This window comes from Scyliorhinus torazame, chromosome 8, assembly GCF_047496885.1.
Source record: "Scyliorhinus torazame isolate Kashiwa2021f chromosome 8, sScyTor2.1, whole genome shotgun sequence".
NCBI classification, from domain to species: domain Eukaryota; kingdom Metazoa; phylum Chordata; class Chondrichthyes; order Carcharhiniformes; family Scyliorhinidae; genus Scyliorhinus; species Scyliorhinus torazame.
Window position 1 is genome coordinate 264,082,248 of NC_092714.1, and position 23,776 is coordinate 264,106,023.

The following is a 23,776-nucleotide window of genomic DNA, read 5'->3' on the forward strand; positions in this document are numbered from 1 at the left end:
CTGCAAAAATCCCCTCCTCACTCTCGGGGTCTTCCCGACCCACACAAAACTCATAATACTCTTCTCGATTCTTTTGAAAAAAGCCTTCGTGATCACCACCGGGAGGCACTGAAACACAAAAAGGAATCTCGGGAGGACCACCATTTTAACCGCCTGCACCCTCCCTGACAGTGACAGGGACACCATGTCCCATCTCTTAAAGTCCTCCTCCATCTGTTCCACCAACCGCGTTAAATTAAGCCTATGTAACGTACCCCAATTCTTGGCTATCTGGATCCCCAAGTACCGAAAGTCCCTTGTTACCTTCCTCAACGGTAAATCCTCTATTTCTCTGCTCTGCTCCCCTGGATGCACCACAAACAACTCACTTTTCCCCATGTTCAATTTATACCCTGAAAAATCCCGAAACTCCCCAAGTATCCGCATTATCTCTGGCATCCCCTCCGCCGGGTCCGCCACATATAGCAGCAAATCATCCGCATACAGAGATACCCGGTGTTCTTCTCCTCCCCTGAGTACTCCCCTCCACTTCCTGGAACCCCACAGTGCTATGGCCAGGGGCTCAATCGCCAGTGCAAACAATAACGGGGACAGAGGACATCCCTGCCTCGTCCCTCTATGGAGCCGAAAATAATCAGGCCCCCGTCCATTCGTGACCACGCTCGCCATCGGGGCCCTATACAGCAACTGTACCCATCTGATATACCCATCTCCAAAGCCAAATCTCCTCAGCACCTCCCACAAATAATCCCACTCCACTCTATCAAATGCTTTCTCGGCATCCATCGCCACCACTATCTCCGCTTCCCCCTCTGGTGGGGGCATCATCATTACCCCTAGCAGCCTCCATATATTTGTATTCAGCTGTCTCCCCTTCACAAACCCAGTTTGGTCCTCGTGGACCACCCCCGGGACACATTCCTCTATCCTCGTTGCCATTACCTTGGCCAGAATCTTAGCGTCCACATTCAGGAGGGAAATAGGCCTATAGGACCCGCATTGCAGCGGGTCTTTTTCCTTCTTTAGGAGGAGCGATATCGTTGCCTCTGACATAGTCGGGGGCAGCTGCCCCCTTTCCCTCGCCTCATTAAAGGTTCTCATCAGTAGCGGGGCCAGAAAGTACAAATATTTCTTATAGAATTCAACTGGGAATCCGTCTGGTCCCGGGGCCTTCCCCGCCTGCATGCTCCCAATCCCTTTCACTACTTCCTCCGTCTCAATCTGTGCTCCCAGCACCACTCTCTCCTGCTCCTCCACCTTAGGAAATTCCAGCTGATCCAGAAAGCACATCATTCTCTCCTTCCCATCCGGGGGCTGAGCTTCATATAATCTTTCATAAAATGCCTTGAACACTCCATTCACTCTCTCCGCTCCCCGCTCCATCTCTCCCTCCTCATCTCTCACCCCCCCTATCTCCCTCGCTCCTCCCCTTTTCCTCAGTTGGTGGGCCAGCAACCTGCTCGCCTTCTCCCCATATTCGTACTGTACACCCTGTGCCTTCCTCCATTGTGCCTCTGCATTACCCGTAGTCAACAAGTCAAATTCTACATGTAGCCTTTGCCTTTCCCTGTACAGTCCCTCCTCCGGTGCCTCCGCATATTGTCTGTCCACCCTCAGAAGTTCTTTCAACAACCGCTCCCTTTCGCTACCCTCCTGCTTTCCTTTATGTGCCCTAATAGATATCAGCTCCCCTCTAACCACTGCCTTCAACGCCTCCCAGACCACTCCCACCTGAACCTCCCCATTGTCGTTAAGCTCCAAGTACCTTTCAATACACCCCCTCACCCTTAAACACACACCCTCATCTGCCAATAATCCCATGTCCATTCTCCAGGGTGGATGCTGTTCTTTTTCCTCCCCTATCTCCAGGTCCACCCAGTGTGGAGCATGATCCGAGATGGCTATAGCCGTGTACTCCGTCCCTGTCACCTTCGGGATCAGTGCCCTTCCCAAAACAAAAAAGTCTATATCCGTGAATAAACTTTGTGGACATAGGAGAAAAACGAAAACTCCTTACTCCTAGGTCTACTAAATCTCCAGGGGTCTACTCCTCCCATCTGCTCCATAAAGACCTTAAGCACCCTAGCTGCAGCCGGCCTCCTTCCGGTCCTGGACCTCGATCTGTCCAGCCCTGGGTCCAGCACCGTATTAAAATCTCCACCCATTACCAACTTCCCCACCTCTAGGTCCGGGATACGTCCTAACATACGCCTCATAAAGTTGGCATCATCCCAGTTCAGGGCATATACGTTCACTAAGACCACCGCCTCCCCTTGCAATTTGCCACTCACCATCACGTATCTGCCCCCACTATCCGCCACTATGGTCTTTGCCTCAAACATTACCCGTTTCCCCACTAGTATAGCCACCCCCCAGTTTTTTGCGTCTAGCCCCGAATGAAACACCTACCCCACCCATCCTTTGCGTAGTCTGACCTGGTCTATCAGCTTCAGATGCATCTCCTGAAGCATAACCACATCTGCCTTAAGTTTCTTTAGGTGTGCAAGTACCCGTGCCCTCTTTATCGGCCCGTTCAGCCCTCTCACATTCCACGTGATCAGCCGGGTTGGGGGGCTCTTTACCCCCCCCCCCACTTGTCGACTAGCCATCTCCTTTTTCAATCCAGCTCCTCACCCGGTTCCCACGTAGTCGTATCTCCCCCCAACGGCGCCCTCCCGCCCCGACCACCCCACCCCATACCAGCTCCCCCTTCTCCCCAGCAGCAGCAACCCAGTTAACCCCCCCCCCCCCCCCCCCGCTAGATCCCTCACTAGCGTAATTGCACCCCCCATGTTTCTCCCAGAAGTCAGCAAACTCTGGCCGACCTCGGCTTCCCCCCGTGACCTCGGCTCACACTGTGCGAGGCCCCCTCCTTCCTGCTTCCCTGTTCCCGCCATGATTACCATAGCGCGGGAACAAAGCCCGCGCTTCCCATTTGGCCCCGCCCCCAATGGCCGGCGCCCCCAGCTCCTCATCCTCCCTCCCCCCCTCCCCCACGACATGGGGAAGAGAGAAAAGTTACAGGGTCGCAGAATTAACAACTTGGAAAATCATCTCTTCCCTCTTCACCCCACATATTCGCCCCACCACTTTGTCCCAAACGTTCTTTTTCAAGCCCGCTTATTCCAGTTTCTCCTCGACAATAAATGTCCACGCCTCTTCTGCCGTTTCAAAGTAGTGGTGTTTCCCTTGGTGTGTGACCCACAGTCTTGCCGGCTGCAGCATTCCAAATTTAACCTTCCTTTTGTCAGCACCGCCTTGGCCCGATTAAAGCTTGCCCTCCTTCTCGCCACCTCCGCACTCCAATCTTGATATACGCGGATCACCGCGTTCTCCCACCTACTGCTCCGAGTTTTCTTTGCCCATCTGAGGACCATCTCTCTGTCCTTATATCGGAGAAATCTCACCACAATGGCTCGAGGAATTTCTCCAGCCCTCGTTCTTCGTGCCATAACTCGATAGGCTCCCTCCACCTCCAACGGGCCCATCGGGGCCTCCGATCCCATTAACGAGTGCAGCATCATGCTCACATATGCCCCGCCGTCCGCCCCTTCTGCACCTTCGGGAAGACCAAGAATCCTTAAATTCTTCCTCCTCGCATTATTCTCCAGCACCTCCAGCCTTTCCACACACCTTTTGTGTTGTGCCTCGTGCATCTCTGTCTTCACCACCAGGCCCTGTATGTTGTCCTCATTCTCAGCAGCCTTTGCCTTCACGACCCGAATCTCCTGCTCCTGGGTCTTTTGCTCCTCCTTTAGCCCTTCAATTGCCTGTAATATCGGGGCCAACAGCTCCTTCTTCATCTCCTTTTTAAGTTCTTCCACGCAACGCCGCAGGAACTCTTGTTGGTCAGGCCCCATATTAAACTGCCTCCTTCCGACGCCATCTTGCTTTGTGCCTGCCTTCCTGGCCGCTGCTCTAGAGGATCCACCGCAATCCGGCCACTTTCCTCTCCTTTTTCCATCCGTGTCCAGGGGGGATTTCCTTCTGGTTTACCGCACAGTGTTTTTAGCCGTTAAAATTGCCATTGGGGCTCCTATTAAGAGCCCAAAAGTCCTTTCCACCGGGAGCTGCCGAAACGTGCGACTGAGCTGGTCATCGCCGCACCCGGAAGTGAGGTTTCACTAGTTGCCACTGACTGTCCCAGACCCACACTCTCGCCATTGACAGCCCAACATAAATTTACTGCCTCTGTTCTGGGGAGTAACCAGCTCCGCCTGCCATTTCTCCGCACCTCAGCACCCTGGTTCCTGAGGCCAAGTGGTGGTCACGGCTGTGGGGCATCGGGCTTCTGCACGTGTGCCAATGTTAAGGAACATCTTTGAAGCACTCAGGCTGCGCGGTTGGCCAGCTTTGGAACTGAGTTGATTCAGGACCGTAGGTCTCACTGCCTCTTTCACCCACAGGGACAAATTACACTTCTTTTCCACAATGTCCCTCACATCCCCCATTATTCTGTGTTGCTCCTTTGTTTCAGAGGAAATCTACGAGCGAACTTTAACCGTTGATGGAGAAGACTCAACCTTATTAGTAATGGATACGTGGGGAACTGAGGTAAGATCGTTTGCCTTTTTTTATTTACAAGAGGTGGTCGTCGCTGGCGAGGCCAGCATTTATTGCCCATCCCTAAATGCCCTTGATAAGGTGGTGGTGAACTGGCTCTTGAACCACTGCAGTCTCTGAGGTGTAGGTACACCCACAGTGCTGTTAGGGTGGGTGTTCCAGGATGTTGACCCAGCGACAGTGAAGGAACGGCGATACAGTTCTAAGTCAGAATGGTGTGTGAGGAGAACGTTCAGGTAATGGTGTTCCCAGGTATCTGCTGACGATTGCCCTTCTAAGCGGTAAAGGGTTTGGAAGGTGCTGTCAAAGAATTCTTGTTGAGCTGCTGCTGTGCTTCTTGTAGATGGTACACACGCCTGCCACGGTGTGTTGGCAGAGGGAGTAGATGCCTGAGGTGGTGGGTAGGGTGCTGATCTAACCTCCTGCTTTGTCCTGGATAGTGCCGATCAATGGGAGCTACTCTCCCCATGGGAGGCACGGTAGCACAGTGGTTAGCCCTGTTGCTTCACAGTTCCAGGGTCCCAGGTTCGATTCCTGCTTGGGTCACTGTCTGTGCGGACTCTGCACATCCTCCCGTGTCTGCATGGGTTTTCTCCGGGTGTTCCGGTTTCCTCCCACAAGTCCCGAAAGACATGCTGTTAGGTGAATTGGATATTCTAAATTCTCCCTCTGTGTATCTGAACAGGCGCCGGAATGTGGCGACTAGGGGCTTTTCACAGTAACTTCATTGCAGTGTTGACATAAGTCTACTTGTGACAATAAAGGTTATTCTTATTACACTCATCCAGGCAAGTGGAGAGTATTCCATTACATTCCAGATGTGCTTAAAACGCCCAAGAGATTTTCTCCTCCTCAAATTGAGTGTGATTCACACAACTTCATGTTTCCCCATCCATCACACTGACTGAGGTAATTGTTTGCTTTACAATACCCTTGCAAAATGCTATTTTTAAGCAGTTGAACAGTAGGTGCTCACTAGGACTGAGCAATTTAAGTAACTTTCTTACTTTTTCCTCCTTGTACCTGGTAAATATATTCCCTCTCCTCTTCCACTTCCCACTGATGTGTTAACTCGGGTGAGGTCGTTCCTTTTCTGCCCCGCTATTAGCCCATTTGTTACTATGTTCCCATTGGTTCCTGTCTGTACTGTTTTACTGGAGACACGGAAGAGGAAAAATTGGGCCCCATCTTGCCCTGTTTTCTTGGAGTTAAACATTAGCATCAGGAGATTTTGAGTATTGCTGAACAAAGACATTTTGTCGAAGCTTTTCATTTTGTACTCATCAGGACAATCACAAGAATACCAATATCAGGGGAGGCACGGGCTGGTTGGGTACAGTCTGTACCTTGCCCATTTTGAACAGCAGGTATCCTGAACCCATGGCATTCACAATGTTTTCATGGTCCTCACTAGACATTTTTTTTAATTCCAGATTTTTATTGAATTCAAATTTCACCATCTGCCCTGGTGGGATTTCAACCCGGGACCCCAGAGCGCTACCCTGGGTCTCTGGATTACTAGTCTAGTGACAATACCACTGTCTCTTGATTGGCGAACGGGTGGTGGTCTAATCATGCGCAATGCGCTGGAGCCCGTGCCTCGCAGGTACAGGATAGAGGTTTTGATCGAGTAGATAGGACGAAACTGTTTCGGAATGGTCGGTAATCAGAGGATGCAGATTTAAGGCAATTGGCGAAAGAACCAGAAGGAGGTGGAAGAGGCATTTGGTGTAAACAGTGTGCTGTTGAGATCAGGAGTACAGTTCTTGGAAATGTGGCTGATGCAAGTAAAACAATGACTTTCAAAAAAGGAATTGGATAAATTGGCATCACAAATTGTTGAGCGAAGATTTACCGCCTGATCCTTTCTCTCCCCAGGGTGATGAGCCATGGGTTCAGGATTACTGTATGCAGGTGGGAAATGCCTACATTATCGTCTACTCCATCACTGACCGTGCCAGCTTCGAAAGTGCGTCAGAACTTCGCATTCAGCTTCGGAGAATGAGACAAGCAGAAAACATCCCGATCATCTTAGTGGGGAACAAGAGTGACTTGGTTCGAAGTCGAGAGGTCTCAGTTGAGGGTAATTTGCACATCCTCTTTGCCAGGTCAGACGCTGAACTGTGACCAGCACCGAAGAGGTATACGCTGCGCAGTCCCACCCCAGCTCAACCCATCCAGAAATCCAGTCAACTCCAGTTACATGCATGGTCCAAGCATAATTTGTTTAAACTATTCAATTGCGATTGTGCAGCTACTTTCCATTTGTTTCAGATGGATGGAGTTCTAATGGGATCCCTTCCATTCCTACTCACTCCCATTTTATGGCCCAGGCATCTCGATTCCATTGCAAAGTTTTAATTAACTACATACTTAGAAAGGAAATCAGGAGAGCAAACGGTGGACATGAAAGGATGCTAGCAGGGCAGTACAGTGGCGCAGTGGTTAGCACTGCTGCCTCACGGCGCTGAGGACCCGGGTTCGATCCCAGCTCGACCAGTACCAGTCCTGCCAGACACTTAAATAAATCACCTGCGCAATCCAATAAAAGAGGAAATGTTGCACTCAACCTATTTTCACAAATTGATTGGTTTAATATCTATTATGTCGAGTTACTATAGAGTTTCTGGATCAATAATTAGGATTTGGAGAGCGGTGTTCAGCACTGCTGCCTCACAGCGCCAAGGACCCGGGTTTGATCCCGGCCCCGGGTCACTGTCTGTGATGGAGTTTGCACATTCTCCCCGTGTCTGCGTGGGTCTCATCCCCACAACCCAAAGGTGTGCAGCGTAGGTGGATTGGCCACGGTAAATTGGAAAAAAAAGAATTTGGTACTCTAAATTTAAAAAAAATAAAAAGTAAATAAAATAATTAGGATTTGAAATTCGTTGTATCGCCCTTCGGTTTGTGGACCTCTTGTTCCCAGCCAAACAATTTTAGTTATCGGTTTATTAATTCTGGACTTTTCTCACGCTACACAAGAGTACATTTCTGCTTGGATGTAATCCAGTCGAAACTTGATGCCACTATTTGAGCTTCTCTTGCGCAAACTGCTAACCGTTTTCATTTGTAAAGTAACTGGGATGTCCGGTTAGATTAAAAATAGATTCTCGCTGGGAGGCTTCAAGCTTTGGGCCGCAAACAATGTGATTGCTCATCTTTTGACTTCATAAACCAGGAATTTAAATAAAGAGTTCTAAACTCTAATCTTTTCCTCAAACGGCTCTCAGTCTTGCAGATAAAAAAGACGATTGAATCAAGAATTGCCATGTCAGAGATTTGATTTTATAACCAACCAATCTGATATGCTTATTTTCTTTAATCTTTCATGGAATGTGGACATCGCTGCCAAGGCCCGGAATTGCTCCCCATCCCGACTTGCCCTTTGAACTGCGTGGCCCGCGAGGCCATTTCAGAAGGCAGCTAAGAACGGACCGCATTACCGCGGGCCGGGGGCCAGGAGTCACCAGCAGATTTGTTCATGAATCGGATGGGGCTTTTCTTTAACAACGGTCGCCAATATTTTCATGGTCATCATCACCAAGACTAACTTTCAGTTCCAGATTTTATCAATTAAATTTAAATTCCACCAGCTGCTATCGAGAGAGGAATTGGAACCCACATCCCCAGAGCATAAGCCTAGACATTTGGAATACCATCCACCGGCATTATTACTACACTATCTCCCCGTAATGTCATCTGCAACTCAGAATCAATTGCCCCCCACCCCCACTTCCCAAGGACCAAGAAACTCCAGAGGCATTAGCACATTAAGCAAGTGATTAACGTTTTCAAATCTGTGGGAGTGGAGTATTGATCATCGAATTTACAGTGCAGAAGGAGGCCATTCGGCCCATTGATTCTGCACCGGCCCTTGGAAAGAGCACCCTACCTAAACCCACACCTCCACGCTATCCCCATAACCCAACCTAACCTTTTTGGACACTAAGGACAATTTAGCATGGCCAATCCGCCTAACCTGCACATCTTTGGACTGTGGGAGGGAACCGGAGCACCCGGAGGAAGCCCACGCAGACACGGGGAGAACGTGCAGACTCCGCACAGACAGTGACCCAAGCCGGGAATCGAACCTGGGACGCTGGAGCTGTGAGGCAACAATGCTAACCACTGTGCTGCCGTGCGGCCTGCGTGGGGGAAGAGATGGAAAGGACAGGCCGCCCAAGTATTCCTGCCTTTAGTTCTCCTCCATCGTATTCTGAACCTCTGGGTAGGATTTTCCAGTCTTGCCACGGCATGTTTGTCAGTGGCGGAGGCGGCCCACCATTGGCTGGCAGCGGGATTTTCCAGTCCCGCCGCTGTCAATGGGGTTTCCCGTTGCTCACACCCTCCGCCGCCAGGGAACTCAGCCGCGGCGGGGAGGGGCTCGCCATCGGTGGGACCAGAAAACCCTGCTGGCGGGCATGGTTGGAAAATACCACCCTTTATTTATTTGTGCATGGAAACGACATTGCTGCCAGGACTGTTTGGGGGGGGGGGGGGTATTTCTCTTGGATTCAGGACTTCAAAAGTTGTCTTTCACTGCAACTCATGCAGCCAGCTGGAAAGGTGTCAAGAACCGTTGCACATGTGCACTGGGCCCAAACTATGGCCACTGGCGCGTGCACAGATTCAGCACTGTAATTCCACAACTTTTACTTTGAGGTATAAGGATAATTGCACAGTAGATTTTACACCCATGCTGCTGTATGCAAGAAATCTGAGCTCAATTAATTCCGGTGCAAGAGGCAACTTGAATCTTATTGTTAGTCTTTGTCAAGCCAACTTGATTCTTTTGATGCAGGCAGCTGACACTCTCGGCCTGAAATTTCACACCCAAGCAAGGAGCAAAGCATCGGGAAAATTCCCGGCTCTACAAACCCAACTTGGGAGACAGTGCCCTGAATGGCCAGATTCTCATTCAAGGAGGCAGGTGCTAACTAAATTTGGGCCCACCACCACTAAAAAGAGTTGTTGGGGTGTGGCACCCAGGCCCCACCCCATTACCCCCTGTAGATTCCCCGTGCCCTATTTATGCCAACTCATGCTACTTCATGTAAACCGCCTCCCACAGTTTCTCATTCCCTCCATACAAACCTATACCCCTCTACCCACCCCAAGTCCCTTCATAGCCTCTACGCCAATTTAGACTTACTGGCAATTCATATCAAACTTGCACTCTCCCATTCCTATAGCCCTTTATAGCCAACTCCTGCTCATAACCCCCCCCCCCCCCCACCACCAACCTTTACCCTTACACCCTCCTTGTCAACTCATCCAGGTTGGGCAGAGCTCAGGAGCCCTGGTGAGATGAAATAAAATAAACTTCCAAGTATCTATTATACACTTCACTATGTTTAAAAAAGACTTGTTGATAAAACCAATTTAATACATTTGAATCCATTCGCGAACTTAATGCTTTATAAATAAAAATATTTTCTTCAAGTACTTCAGCACTTAAAAGGCTCAAATTGTGATTGTGATAGAATACTCTGCACTTGGTTGGAAAGTGCAGTTCCACAATTACATTTAAGAAGCCTGACACCAGGACAAAGCAGCACACATGATCAGCACCCCATCCATCAACTTAAATATTCACTCCTTTCACCACCAGCGCACTATGGCAGTGGTGTTACTACATATACTGCACCGACTTGACAGCCTCATTCGACAGAAAATTCCAAACCCACAACTTCTACTACCTAGAGGAAAAATGGCAGCAGACACACAGGAACACCACCACCTGCAGATTTCTCTCCAAGACCCTCACCATGCTTTTCACAGTAACTTTATTTGAAGCCTACTTGTGACAATAAGCGATTTTCATTTAATTTTCATTCATTTCATTTCACCATCCTGTCCTGGAACTATATCGCCGATCCTTCTCTATCAGAATCCTGGATCTCTCTCCCTAACAGCACTGTGGGTGTACCTACACCGCATGGACTGCTGCAGTAGTCCAAGAAGATAGCTCACCCCCACCTTCTCAAGAGCAATTGAGGATTGGGAATAAATCTTAAGAGGTGGTGAAAATGTGCCAGTTTATGAGTCTACCTGATTGATAACAGATCACTCACTGTAACAAAAGATGTCACCTAATTATTAATTCTGACTTTTTTTTAGTTAATTGGGCTCATTGTGGTAAATCTTGCCTTTGTACATTAATGTAAGACTATCATTTTCATTGGAAATCAATATCCTGTGAGATCTAAACTGGGCAGGTCCATCGTCCCTCTTAGACTTTCGCAGAGTGAACATGGCCCTTGTTGGATGGTAAATGGCAGCTTCTTTGCTGTTAGGGATTTTTGATATTATCAGACTGTTTGGATTTTATCGCTGACCAGATTACCAGACACTCTACATGTTCACTATATTACAGAAAATAGGAACATTGAAGCACTCATTCAGAAAGACTCCTACCTTGGCACAGCTTACATCCCACCACATCATCCCCTCACTGCCCCGCTGAATCAGAAATCTATCCAGTGCCTTTTTGGATACCCCACCCAAGCTGCCTTTAGTTAAATACCAGCGGTGACAGCAGTGAACATGGAGCACTGGGTCTGAATGACATTTCATTTCTGGATGGTGTGTCTTTTCTTTTAAATTTAGAGTACCCAATTCTTTCCAATTAAGGGGCAATTTAGCGCGGCCAATCCAACTACCCTGCACATCTTTTTGGATTGTGGGGGTGAGACCCACGCAGGCACGGGGAGAATGTGTAAACTCCACACAGTGACAGTGACTCGGTAGCCAGGGTCGAACCCGGGTGCCGTGAGACAGCAGTGCTAACCACTGTGCCACCTGGCTGCCCCCCCTGGGTGATGTGTCTTACATATCACAACATAAACTTCTATTTATAAAGTGCTTTAACACCATTAAACGTCTCCAGGCGATTCACAGGTGCATTATAAAACAAAATATGATGCCCAGCCACATAAGGAGACATTAGGTCTGATGACCAAAGATTTGGTCAAAGAGGTAGGTTTTACAGAGTGTCGGAAAGGTTGCGCGGCAGAGAGATATAGGGAGGATATTCCAGGGCTCAGGGCCCAGGCAGACGAAAACACAGCCACCAATGATGGAGCAATTAAAATCGGGATTACACAAGAGACCGGAATTAGAGGAGTGGAAATATCTAGTACCACTGTGGGGTTGAAGAGGATTAGAGAGGCAAGGAGGGGAATGGCAAGGGAGGGATTTGAAAACGAGGAGAAGAATTTTTAAATCAAGAGCGCAATCGAATGGCCTCGTCGCGCCCGACTACGTGACGTGGCGAGGCTGTTAAATCTCGCAAGAGGCCTCTCGTGAGCTTAGTGTGGCCTAGGTGGGACCGAGAAAGGCCCCGCTATATACACCCAAAAAGGGACTGTTAAATCGCGCCCTAAGACTTTGCTTGTCCGGGATGGATTGATTGATTTGATTTATTGTCACATGTACCGAAGTACAGAGAAAAGTATTTTTCTGTGGCCGAGGGAACGTACACAGTACTTACATAGTAGACAAAAGAATAATCAACAGAGAACATTGACAAATGGTACATCGACAATCAGTGATTGGTTACAGTGCGGAACAAGGGGCCAAACAAAGCAAATACATGAGCACGAGCAGCATAGAGCAACATGTGACCAACAGGAGCCAATGTAGGTCAGTGAACATAGGGATGAATGGGACTTGGTGGGAGTGAAGACAAAGGAAGCAGTGTTTTAGATACCTTCAAGTGTAGGGAGGATACCAAGTGGGGCACCAGCCAGGAATGCATTGGAATGGTCAACTCTAGAGGCATGGGTAAGAGTTTCAACAGCTGCTGAGCTGAGACAGGAGTGAAGTTGGGCGATGTTGTGGTGGTGGAAATAGGTGGTCTTCGTGATAGCACAAATATGTGGTCGGGATCTCACCTCCGGGTCACATGTGACACCAAGGTTGCTGGCGGACTGGTTTCCCCTCACTGGCGGGCTGGAGTCAGTGAGGGGAGAACAGAGTTTGGAGTGGGGAGCAAACGGCTTAAATCGCCCCAATATTATATTGGAGGACATTTCTGCTGATCCAGTACTGGGTGACAAGTAGTTTGACAATGTAGAGAGAGTGGAGAGAGGCAGTGGTGAGATAGAGTCGGTGTCCCACTACACTCACAGACTGGGATACAAACTGCTGATCCAGTACTGGGTGCCTTACAAGTAGTCTGACAATGTAGAGAGAGTGGAGAGAGGCAGTGGTGAGATAGAGTCGGTGTCCCACTACACTCACAGACTCGGATACAAAGTGGTAGCCTTGAATATTGTGCACAATACAGCGTGTCTTTAAAAATATAAACCAATGGCAGCTCGACCGATCCCACATCTGTGTGTTCTGTTTCAGAGGGCCGGGCGTGTGCTGTGGTCTTCGACTGCAAGTTCATCGAGACCTCAGCCGCTCTGCATCACAACGTGAAGGAGCTTTTTGAAGGCATTGTGCGGCAGATACGGCTGAGGAAGGACAGCAAGGAAACCAACGAGAGGAGGATGGCCAGCCACAAGAGGAAGGAAAGCATCACCAAAAAAGCCCGTCGGTTTCTGGACAAGTTTGTGGCAAGAAACAGCAAGAAGATGGCTTTACGAGCCAGGTCAAAATCCTGTCACGACCTCTCGGTGTTGTAAATAGACAAGTGTCCTCGGAAATCGGGCAACAGGTGGTGGGGAACAGGGACCACGACTGACTGATTATTCCAGGACAAGGTTCCTAATCTGGCATCTCTCATCAGTGGCCCATGTGGACAAATGGCTCGACCCCAATTAAGAAGACGTGATTTGCGAAAGGTGGGTGAACCTTTGAGACATGTGAGCAACAGGATGGGTTTCTGCAACATATTCATGAACCACTCCGCATTAAAAAGGAGAAAGATTCACCAACGTTGTGTATGTGACATAAACCCCGGAAAAATGGTATATTTTCATTTGTGGAAGGAATTCTGCCGATTATTGCGTGGACAGATGAGGCTTTGACCTCCTCCGTTTTTCAGCTGCAGAAGATATTTTCTTGGTTCATTCCTTCAGTCAAATATATTGCTCACCTTCTGCCCACTACTGCTCAGTCTGAAACTTGAAGACAAATGAGATCTAAGCCCTACTATTAATTGCTGGATGAATGCCTTCGCACTTGGTACCAGAGACTAAAACCCAAGTATCTTTATGTCTGTGGCGCTTACATACGGTCAGATTTATGTAGTTTATTTTGTGGGATTGGTTAGAGGTTTGGGGATATTCTAAGATCATTTTTTGCCTCGGAATATCTAAGTTAGGTCACATTTTAGGGAGTTACAGCTCTATGCTTCTCCGGTTTCTTATAAAGTTTAGATTAATGATCGATCACATTTAAGTCATGGAAATATTGGGTGGGATTCTCCGATTCCCCCAGCCGCGTGTTTCTCTCGGAGCAACGGGATTCTCTCTCTTCCCTCCGCTCTTCAATGGGATTTCCCATTGAAGCCACCCCACGCTGCCAGGAAACCCGCGGGGGGGGGGGGGGGGGGGGCTGCCAGCTGGAAAAGAGAATCCCAACGTCCGGAGAATTGCGGCCATTATTTCTACTTATCTCATGGTTGTAATCGCAGGGAAGGATTTCAGCTCCCTGAGGGACAGTCCGAAGCAAGGTCTTGTCATGCGGTAAATGAACCTCAAATGAATTGGCCCACCCCACATGCAATTAAATGGGAGGCAGTGGCGTCGTGGTATTGACACTGGACTAATAATCCAGATGTGGAGATGCCGGCGTTGGACTGGGGTGAGCACAGTACGAAGTCTTGCAACACCAGGTTAAAGTCCAACAGGTTTGTTTCGATGTCACTAGCATTCGGAGCGCTGCTCCTTCCTCAGGTGAATGAAGAGGGCTGTTCCAGAAACATATATATAGACAAATTCAAAGATGCCAAACAATGCTTGGAATGCAACCATTAGCAGGTGATTAAATCTTTACAGATCCAGAGAATAATAATAATCCAGAGACTGGGGAAATTCTCTGGGGACCTGAGTTCGAATTCCACCATGGCAAATGGTGAAATTTGAATCTAATAAAATCTGGAATTAAAAGTCTAACGTCCAATGTCGTAAAAACCCATCGGGTTCAAAACCCATCTGGTTCACTAAGGTCCTCTGGGGCTTTCCTCGCCTGATCTGGCCTATATGTGTCTCCCGAGTCTACAATGCCCTCTGAAATAGCTATCACTTGGAAGTAAAGTGTTCCGCCAATGAAGAGGTAGAGAATTCCAAGATTCCAAAGAAGAGAAAGGGGTTTTTCCTCATCTCAGTCCTAAATGGCCTCTGGTTCTCGACCTCTCGGCTAGGAAAAACCACCTCCCTGCATCTACTCCGTCGTGGCCTGCAAGAAATTCTTCACAAGAACCTTCCTGAATATCTGGCCTCTTGCCCTCTCAATATTATCATTGACAGTTACTTCATTCATTCACAGGATGCGGGCAAAACTGTCAATGCCAGCATTTATTTTCCATCCCTAACTGTTCTTGGGAAGATGGCAGTGAGCTGCCATCTTGAATATGCCCGAGTGGCTCGCTCGCCCATTTCCGAGAGCAGTTAAGAGTCAACCATATTGCTGTGGGTTTGGATCACATGTAAACCAGGAGATGTCACGGAAGGATTTACTTCCCCAAAGAGCATTAGTGAACCAGGTGTGTTTTTACAACAATATGGTAATCATTGTTTTTTATTCCAGATTTATTTATTTAATTAAATTTTAGCTGCTGGGCATTTGAACTCATGGCACCAGATCAATGGTCCAGGGGTGGGATTCAACCAAAACATGCCATTTCCGGCCTGTTTGGCAGGATGTTTCCCTCCGGCATTTTGGGTGGGATCCACACTGGTATTACCCACACTAAATAACTTTTTTGGGCCTTGGCATGTTTCTCTCGGGTCTAGCCCACACTTAGATATTTTTTCAGCAATGGGGAGCTGACCCCACCGGTAAGACCAACTCCTCAGGTATCGGTCAACCATTTTGAAAGGGTGCTGCGATCTCTAAGTGAGCTTGAGGGTCCCCTACACTCCCCACCCATGGGCAATGTCAACTCCAGCACACGTGGGCATTACCCCACACACCCCAAGTGAGCCCTACTATTAATTGCTGGATGAATGCCTTCGCACTTGGTACCAGAGACTAAAACCCAAGTATCTTTATGTCTGTGGCGCTTACATACGGTCAGATTTATGTAGTTTATTTTGTGGGATTGGTTAGAGGTTTGGGGATATTCTAAGATCATTTTTTGCCTCGGAATATCTAAGTTAGGTCACATTTTAGGGAGTTACAGCTCTATGCTTCTCCGGTTTCTTATAAAGTTTAGATTAATGATCGATCACATTTAAGTCATGGAAATATTGGGTGGGATTCTCCGATTCCCCCAGCCGCGTGTTTCTCTCGGAGCAACGGGATTCTCTCTCTTCCCTCCGCTCTTCAATGGGATTTCCCATTGAAGCCACCCCACGCTGCCAGGAAACCCGCGGGGGGGGGGGGGGGGGCTGCCAGCTGGAAAAGAGAATCCCAACGTCCGGAGAATTGCGGCCATTATTTCTACTTATCTCATGGTTGTAATCGCAGGGAAGGATTTCAGCTCCCTGAGGGACAGTCCGAAGCAAGGTCTTGTCATGCGGTAAATGAACCTCAAATGAATTGGCCCACCCCACATGCAATTAAATGGGAGGCAGTGGCGTCGTGGTATTGACACTGGACTAATAATCCAGATGTGGAGATGCCGGCGTTGGACTGGGGTGAGCACAGTACGAAGTCTTGCAACACCAGGTTAAAGTCCAACAGGTTTGTTTCGATGTCACTAGCATTCGGAGCGCTGCTCCTTCCTCAGGTGAATGAAGAGGGCTGTTCCAGAAACATATATATAGACAAATTCAAAGATGCCAAACAATGCTTGGAATGCAACCATTAGCAGGTGATTAAATCTTTACAGATCCAGAGAATAATAATAATCCAGAGACTGGGGAAATTCTCTGGGGACCTGAGTTCGAATTCCACCATGGCAAATGGTGAAATTTGAATCTAATAAAATCTGGAATTAAAAGTCTAACGTCCAATGTCGTAAAAACCCATCGGGTTCAAAACCCATCTGGTTCACTAAGGTCCTCTGGGGCTTTCCTCGCCTGATCTGGCCTATATGTGTCTCCCGAGTCTACAATGCCCTCTGAAATAGCTATCACTTGGAAGTAAAGTGTTCCGCCAATGAAGAGGTAGAGAATTCCAAGATTCCAAAGAAGAGAAAGGGGTTTTTCCTCATCTCAGTCCTAAATGGCCTCTGGTTCTCGACCTCTCGGCTAGGAAAAACCACCTCCCTGCATCTACTCCGTCGTGGCCTGCAAGAAATTCTTCACAAGAACCTTCCTGAATATCTGGCCTCTTGCCCTCTCAATATTATCATTGACAGTTACTTCATTCATTCACAGGATGCGGGCAAAACTGTCAATGCCAGCATTTATTTTCCATCCCTAACTGTTCTTGGGAAGATGGCAGTGAGCTGCCATCTTGAATATGCCCGAGTGGCTCGCTCGCCCATTTCCGAGAGCAGTTAAGAGTCAACCATATTGCTGTGGGTTTGGATCACATGTAAACCAGGAGATGTCACGGAAGGATTTACTTCCCCAAAGAGCATTAGTGAACCAGGTGTGTTTTTACAACAATATGGTAATCATTGTTTTTTATTCCAGATTTATTTATTTAATTAAATTTTAGCTGCTGGGCATTTGAACTCATGGCACCAGATCAATGGTCCAGGGGTGGGATTCAACCAAAACATGCCATTTCCGGCCTGTTTGGCAGGATGTTTCCCTCCGGCATTTTGGGTGGGATCCACACTGGTATTACCCACACTAAATAACTTTTTTGGGCCTTGGCATGTTTCTCTCGGGTCTAGCCCACACTTAGATATTTTTTCAGCAATGGGGAGCTGACCCCACCGGTAAGACCAACTCCTCAGGTATCGGTCAACCATTTTGAAAGGGTGCTGCGATCTCTAAGTGAGCTTGAGGGTCCCCTACACTCCCCACCCATGGGCAATGTCAACTCCAGCACACGTGGGCATTACCCCACACACCCCAAGTGAGCCCTACTATTAATTGCTGGATGAATGCCTTCGCACTTGGTACCAGAGACTAAAACCCAAGTATCTTTATGTCTGTGGCGCTTACATACGGTCAGATTTATGTAGTTTATTTTGTGGGATTGGTTAGAGGTTTGGGGATATTCTAAGATCATTTTTTGCCTCGGAATATCTAAGTTAGGTCACATTTTAGGGAGTTACAGCTCTATGCTTCTCCGGTTTCTTATAAAGTTTAGATTAATGATCGATCACATTTAAGTCATGGAAATATTGGGTGGGATTCTCCGATTCCCCCAGCCGCGTGTTTCTCTCGGAGCAACGGGATTCTCTCTCTTCCCTCCGCTCTTCAATGGGATTTCCCATTGAAGCCACCCCACGCTGCCAGGAAACCCGCGGGGGGGGGGGGGGGGGCTGCCAGCTGGAAAAGAGAATCCCAACGTCCGGAGAATTGCGGCCATTATTTCTACTTATCTCATGGTTGTAATCGCAGGGAAGGATTTCAGCTCCCTGAGGGACAGTCCGAAGCAAGGTCTTGTCATGCGGTAAATGAACCTCAAATGAATTGGCCCACCCCACATGCAATTAAATGGGAGGCAGTGGCGTCGTGGTATTGACACTGGACTAATAATCCAGATGTGGAGATGCCGGCGTTGGACTGGGGTGAGCACAGTACGAAGTCTTGCAACACCAGGTTAAAGTCCAACAGGTTTGTTTCGATGTCACTAGCATTCGGAGCGCTGCTCCTTCCTCAGGTGAATGAAGAGGGCTGTTCCAGAAACATATATATAGACAAATTCAAAGATGCCAAACAATGCTTGGAATGCAACCATTAGCAGGTGATTAAATCTTTACAGATCCAGAGAATAATAATAATCCAGAGACTGGGGAAATTCTCTGGGGACCTGAGTTCGAATTCCACCATGGCAAATGGTGAAATTTGAATCTAATAAAATCTGGAATTAAAAGTCTAACGTCCAATGTCGTAAAAACCCATCGGGTTCAAAACCCATCTGGTTCACTAAGGTCCTCTGGGGCTTTCCTCGCCTGATCTGGCCTATATGTGTCTCCCGAGTCTACAATGCCCTCTGAAATAGCTATCACTTGGAAGTAAAGTGTTCCGCCAATGAAGAGGTAGAGAATTCCAAGATTCCAAAGAAGAGAAAGGGGTTTTTCCTCATCTCAGTCCTAAATGGCCTCTGGTTCTCGACCTCTCGGCTAGGAAAAACCACCTCCCTGCATCTACTCCGTCGTGGCCTGCAAGAAATTCTTCACAAGAACCTTCCTGAATATCTGGCCTCTTGCCCTCTCAATATTATCATTGACAGTTACTTCATTCATTCACAGGATGCGGGCAAAACTGTCAATGCCAGCATTTATTTTCCATCCCTAACTGTTCTTGGGAAGATGGCAGTGAGCTGCCATCTTGAATATGCCCGAGTGGCTCGCTCGCCCATTTCCGAGAGCAGTTAAGAGTCAACCATATTGCTGTGGGTTTGGATCACATGTAAACCAGGAGATGTCACGGAAGGATTTACTTCCCCAAAGAGCATTAGTGAACCAGGTGTGTTTTTACAACAATATGGTAATCATTGTTTTTTATTCCAGATTTATTTATTTAATTAAATTTTAGCTGCTGGGCATTTGAACTCATGGCACCAGATCAATGGTCCAGGGGTGGGATTCAACCAAAACATGCCATTTCCGGCCTGTTTGGCAGGATGTTTCCCTCCGGCATTTTGGGTGGGATCCACACTGGTATTACCCACACTAAATAACTTTTTTGGGCCTTGGCATGTTTCTCTCGGGTCTAGCCCACACTTAGATATTTTTTCAGCAATGGGGAGCTGACCCCACCGGTAAGACCAACTCCTCAGGTATCGGTCAACCATTTTGAAAGGGTGCTGCGATCTCTAAGTGAGCTTGAGGGTCCCCTACACTCCCCACCCATGGGCAATGTCAACTCCAGCACACGTGGGCATTACCCCACACACCCCAAGTGAGGACATGGGCAGCACGTTAGCATTGTGGATAGCACAATTGCTTCACAGCTCCAGGGTCCCAGGTTCGATTCCGGCTTGGGTCACTGTCTGTGCAGAGTCTGCACATCCTCCCCGTGTGTGCGTGGGTTTCCTCCGGGTGCTCCGGTTTCCTCCCACAGTCCAAAGATGTGCAGGTTAGGTGAATTGGCCATGATGAATTGCCCTTAGTGTCCAAAATTGCCCTCAGTGTTGGGTGGGGTTACTGGGTTATGGGGATGGGGTGGAGGTGTTGACCTTGGGTAGGGTGCTCTTTCCAAGAGCCGGTGCAGACTCGATGGGCCGAATGACCTCCTTCTGCACTGTAAATTCTATGACAATCTACGATAATCAATGGGGTCGCTGAGGGGCCCCCTTTTCAGGCATCCAGAACTCCCCTTTCAGGGCCCCACCCCTTATTCACAACCTTTATTAGGCCCCCTTCATACCCGTCCTTCAACTCCCCCCCCTCCCCCCCACCCACCCTTCATACCTGCCTCATCCTTTCATGGGCATGGCCCCCCTCAGGCCCTGACCCTTGGCATCTGGGCACTCCAGCACTGGCACCATAGAAGTGCCCCTGAAACCCTGGAAAAGCCACCTGGACACCCTGGCAGTGCCAGGTTGTCTGGGTGCCAGAGGGAGAGCCAGGGTGCCACCCTGCCCTGTCCCAGATCACCCATGGGTCCCCAATGGCCTGGAATGCATCCCCAGATTCTGTTACGCCAGGTCCATGTTTGGGTGGGCCAGCACTAAATGGCGCCCGGTCGCAGCCTCACTGGGAGGCCGTTAGTTCCCGGGAGCCCAGGGAATCCGGCGGACCAAACTTAAATCAGCCTTATGGCGCGGGCGAGATCCAGATCGCGACATCTCATGAGGTTTGGTTGAATCTCGGGAGAAGCTTCGAGCATCACGTATCTCGCGATAGTCCTCCTGCGCGATTCAACGACCTTGTCGCAACGAGACTGGTTAATCACACCCCTGGTCTCTGAATTACTAGAAACTACTGCATTCCTGACTTGGTATCAGATGTCTCAATTACTCTGTTCTCTTCACTCATTCTTACCTGTCTCTTGCTAAACCTGCAGCACTCCCTTCAATCAATTTCAACCCTGACATTGTCAGTACTGGCCAGGGCAGAGCTGTTGTTGCTTGGTGAACTGACCTCCATCTTGCGAAGCTGGATACCAATTCTTTGACGCCTCTTCCTACCTCCACTGATTCATGGCCCCCACCACTGAACACCCAAACATCATTTTCCAGACAGTCGGCAATCTCACCTCCTCCAGAGATCTTCCCATCACAGCCTCCAAACTCAGAGACCCAAACCCCGTCACGCCCAAACTTCACTTCCCAGAATTATCTAATGTTCTTAGCTGAAGGTCATCATTTTGTCAATTCCGCCCCTAAAATTATCCTCTTAGAAGGAGCTCAACTGAAATATAAGTCATTTTGAGATTTAACCATGGAATGTTCAAGAGAAGTGTCTTTCATTGACAAGAATGAAAGCGGTGGAGACTGCATCACTGAATATATTCAAGACTGTGTTAGGTAGATTTTACACTGATAAGTGAGTCAAGCGTTTTGAGGGGGAAAGACAGAAAAGTGAACTTGAGGCCAGAATTAGGTCAGCTGTGTTCTTATCAAATGATAGAAAAAGCTTAAAGGGCTGCTTATTCCTATCTTGTGTTCTTGTGACCATTATGGACCACTCCCTATCGCTCCCTTGCTGCAGCCCTTGCAATTATCTGCTTCCGATGGCTTCATAACTGAAGACAGCCAGGCTCCAGAAGGGGGTCGAAGGACATTTATTGAAAGAGGCACGACTGTTAAAATGCGTCTGAACATTTCCAGTACTTTTCTGGGTATACTTTTCTGGGTGTATCATTAGTTTTCAATGCTCCCGGCGCACGGTTTCCCTTTCTGAATCTCTCCCTGATAGGATTAGGACCAACATCTCTAAATTAGGAAGGACAAGGCGGGGTGAAAAACCTGTCAAAGACTCACCATCCCCATCGCTTGAAGGGCAGCGAAGGTCTGCAGAACTGGTGAATTGTCTTTTGGTGTTTTACTACAATACAGGCGCTATATAAATGCAAGTTGTGTTGCAATAAGAGAGGATGCGAGGTTTGAACTTTGTTCCTTAGAATAAAAAATACCGTTGCTCCATAGCTTTACCAAGGGGCTTCTCAGACAGTTGGCAGAGATTGAGGTGGAGCACAAACTGGGGTTAGGCTCCGGGAAAGGGTCCCGGTTGCACAGATCAATCATGTCAATTTTAAATACTTCCTACGTTCTTCTAAATGGTGGATGTCTCCTCGCAGTTTTAGTACGTCCAAGCTGTCAGTGATTTCCAAGTTCACACTTTTGCAACTAGACTCACACTATGGAATTTGACAGTAGTGGAGAAAAGGAGTGTGTCACTCGACACTCCCTCGGCAGCTTTCACATCATCCCCCGGTAAAAGGAGGATCCATGACATTCAAATGGTTTGGCAGAAACATGACTATGAGGCAAGACAAGAAGATGGGCCCCACAAACTACCTCAGCCAGGACAGGGATTGAACCTGTGCTGTGCAGTTTCATGGACAGAGTTTATGGCCGGGATTCTCCGAAATCCCGGCCAAGTGTTGTCAAAACCGCTGAGAGTGACGCCAGCGTCAACGGGCCTCCAGGCCCAGGCACTCACCCCTTCCTCGGGGGCTAGTACGGTGGTGCCGGAGTACAGTGCGTTTGAAACGCCGGCGCACCACGGCCGGCGTGGGTTGCCGTCTCCGCCCCGGCCCCGGTCAACATGGCGGAGCCCTACTGGGGCTCGGCGCGGAGGAACATAGCCCCCCCCCCCCGGAATTAGCCTGCCCGCCAATCGGTAGGCGCCAATCGCGGGCCTGGCCACCGTGGAGGCCCCCCCCCCCCCCCGAGTCGAATTCCCCCCACCCCGAGTCGAATCTCCCCCCCCCCCCCGGAGTCGAATCCCCCCCCCCCCCCCGGAGTCGAATCCCCCCCCCCCCCGGAGTCGAATCCCCCCCCCCCCCCCCGCAGCCAGAACTCTGAGGTCCCGCCGGGTGGCACCATATGTAACCCACGCCGCCTGAACTCGGAGAATCGCCGCTGGGGCCGCTTTCAACAGCCCCCGACCGGCGCGGCGGCCGGGCGCAAATCATGGCCCAAGTCTTTCCCTTTTTAAAAAATATTTCTATTCAAGGCGTTTTACATATATACATAAAATATTCGAACAGCAACGCATCAACCTAAACAAACAACCACAAATGCCCAACCTCCCCCGATACCAACACACCACCACATCCCGCCTACCCAATTTTTATCCCCTTTCCCCCACCACCCACAATCCCCCCCTCTCCCTTGTTGATCCCTCAATCCTCCTGGAAGAAATCAGTGACTGGTTTCCACCTCCGGGTGAACCCCTCCTCCGACCCCCGCAAAAGCGAACTTGACCGTCTCTAACCGCAAGAATTCTTCCAGGTCGCTCACCCGCAGCCCCGCTTTCGGCAGCTCCGAGTCCCATCAGCACAACCAGATCGGCCTCCGGGCTATCAGGGAGGCAAAGGCCAACACATCGCCCGCTCTCCCCACCTGGGTTTCCGGATCCTCCGACGTACCGAATATCAGAATTTATGCGTTCCCTTTCACTGCTCGTGTATGAGCTGTGTGTCTCACTCAGAGTGAGAATCCCAATTAAATCATTCCCAGCATCAAGCTTTTTGTGAGTTTAAAAATAAAGGAAGCTATTTGTTATCGCGCACTTGCCCCAGAGTTTTCAAATGTGCCGTCTCACGCACTCATCTCTCGCACCCAATCATGCACACAAAGATTAGATATAAATGTCGCCACAGTCCCAGAGGACCACAGGCCGCTCACCCCTTTGAGAGCTGATGGTCATTTAACCTGAGGGTCAGCACACCTCAGACGAGGGGCAAGGTTGAGAAGGCGGGGCCTTCATGTATAACCTCAGCCGGTACAGGGATTGAACCCGTGCTGTTGCCGTCCCTCCGCATCACGAACCGGCCGCCCAGCTAACTGACCCCTAAAAATGAAGGTAAAACAATATGGCTGCAACTTATAATTATGACAGTGCCTTCAGTGGTGG

At 49.0% G+C, this 23,776-nt stretch overlaps 1 protein-coding gene across 2 annotated transcripts in view; it reads left to right on the plus strand.

Moving 5' to 3' along the window:
* Positions 1 to 13,444, plus strand: part of rem1 (RAS (RAD and GEM)-like GTP-binding 1) — a 39,970-nt gene extending 26,526 nt beyond the window's left edge. Inside the window, exons 3-5 of one of the 2 annotated variants that reach the window (XM_072515251.1) lie at positions 4,478 to 4,554; positions 6,442 to 6,671; positions 12,919 to 13,154. In XM_072515251.1, coding sequence (XP_072371352.1) covers positions 4,478 to 4,554; positions 6,442 to 6,671; positions 12,919 to 13,003 — 392 coding nt within the window. In that variant the 3' untranslated portion in view covers positions 13,004 to 13,154. Of the gene's footprint in view, positions 1 to 4,477; positions 4,555 to 6,441; positions 6,672 to 12,918 lie in introns of both variants that reach the window. The other variant, XM_072515250.1, reaches the window with a different exon arrangement.
* Positions 13,445 to 23,776: the final 10,332 nt, after the last annotated feature.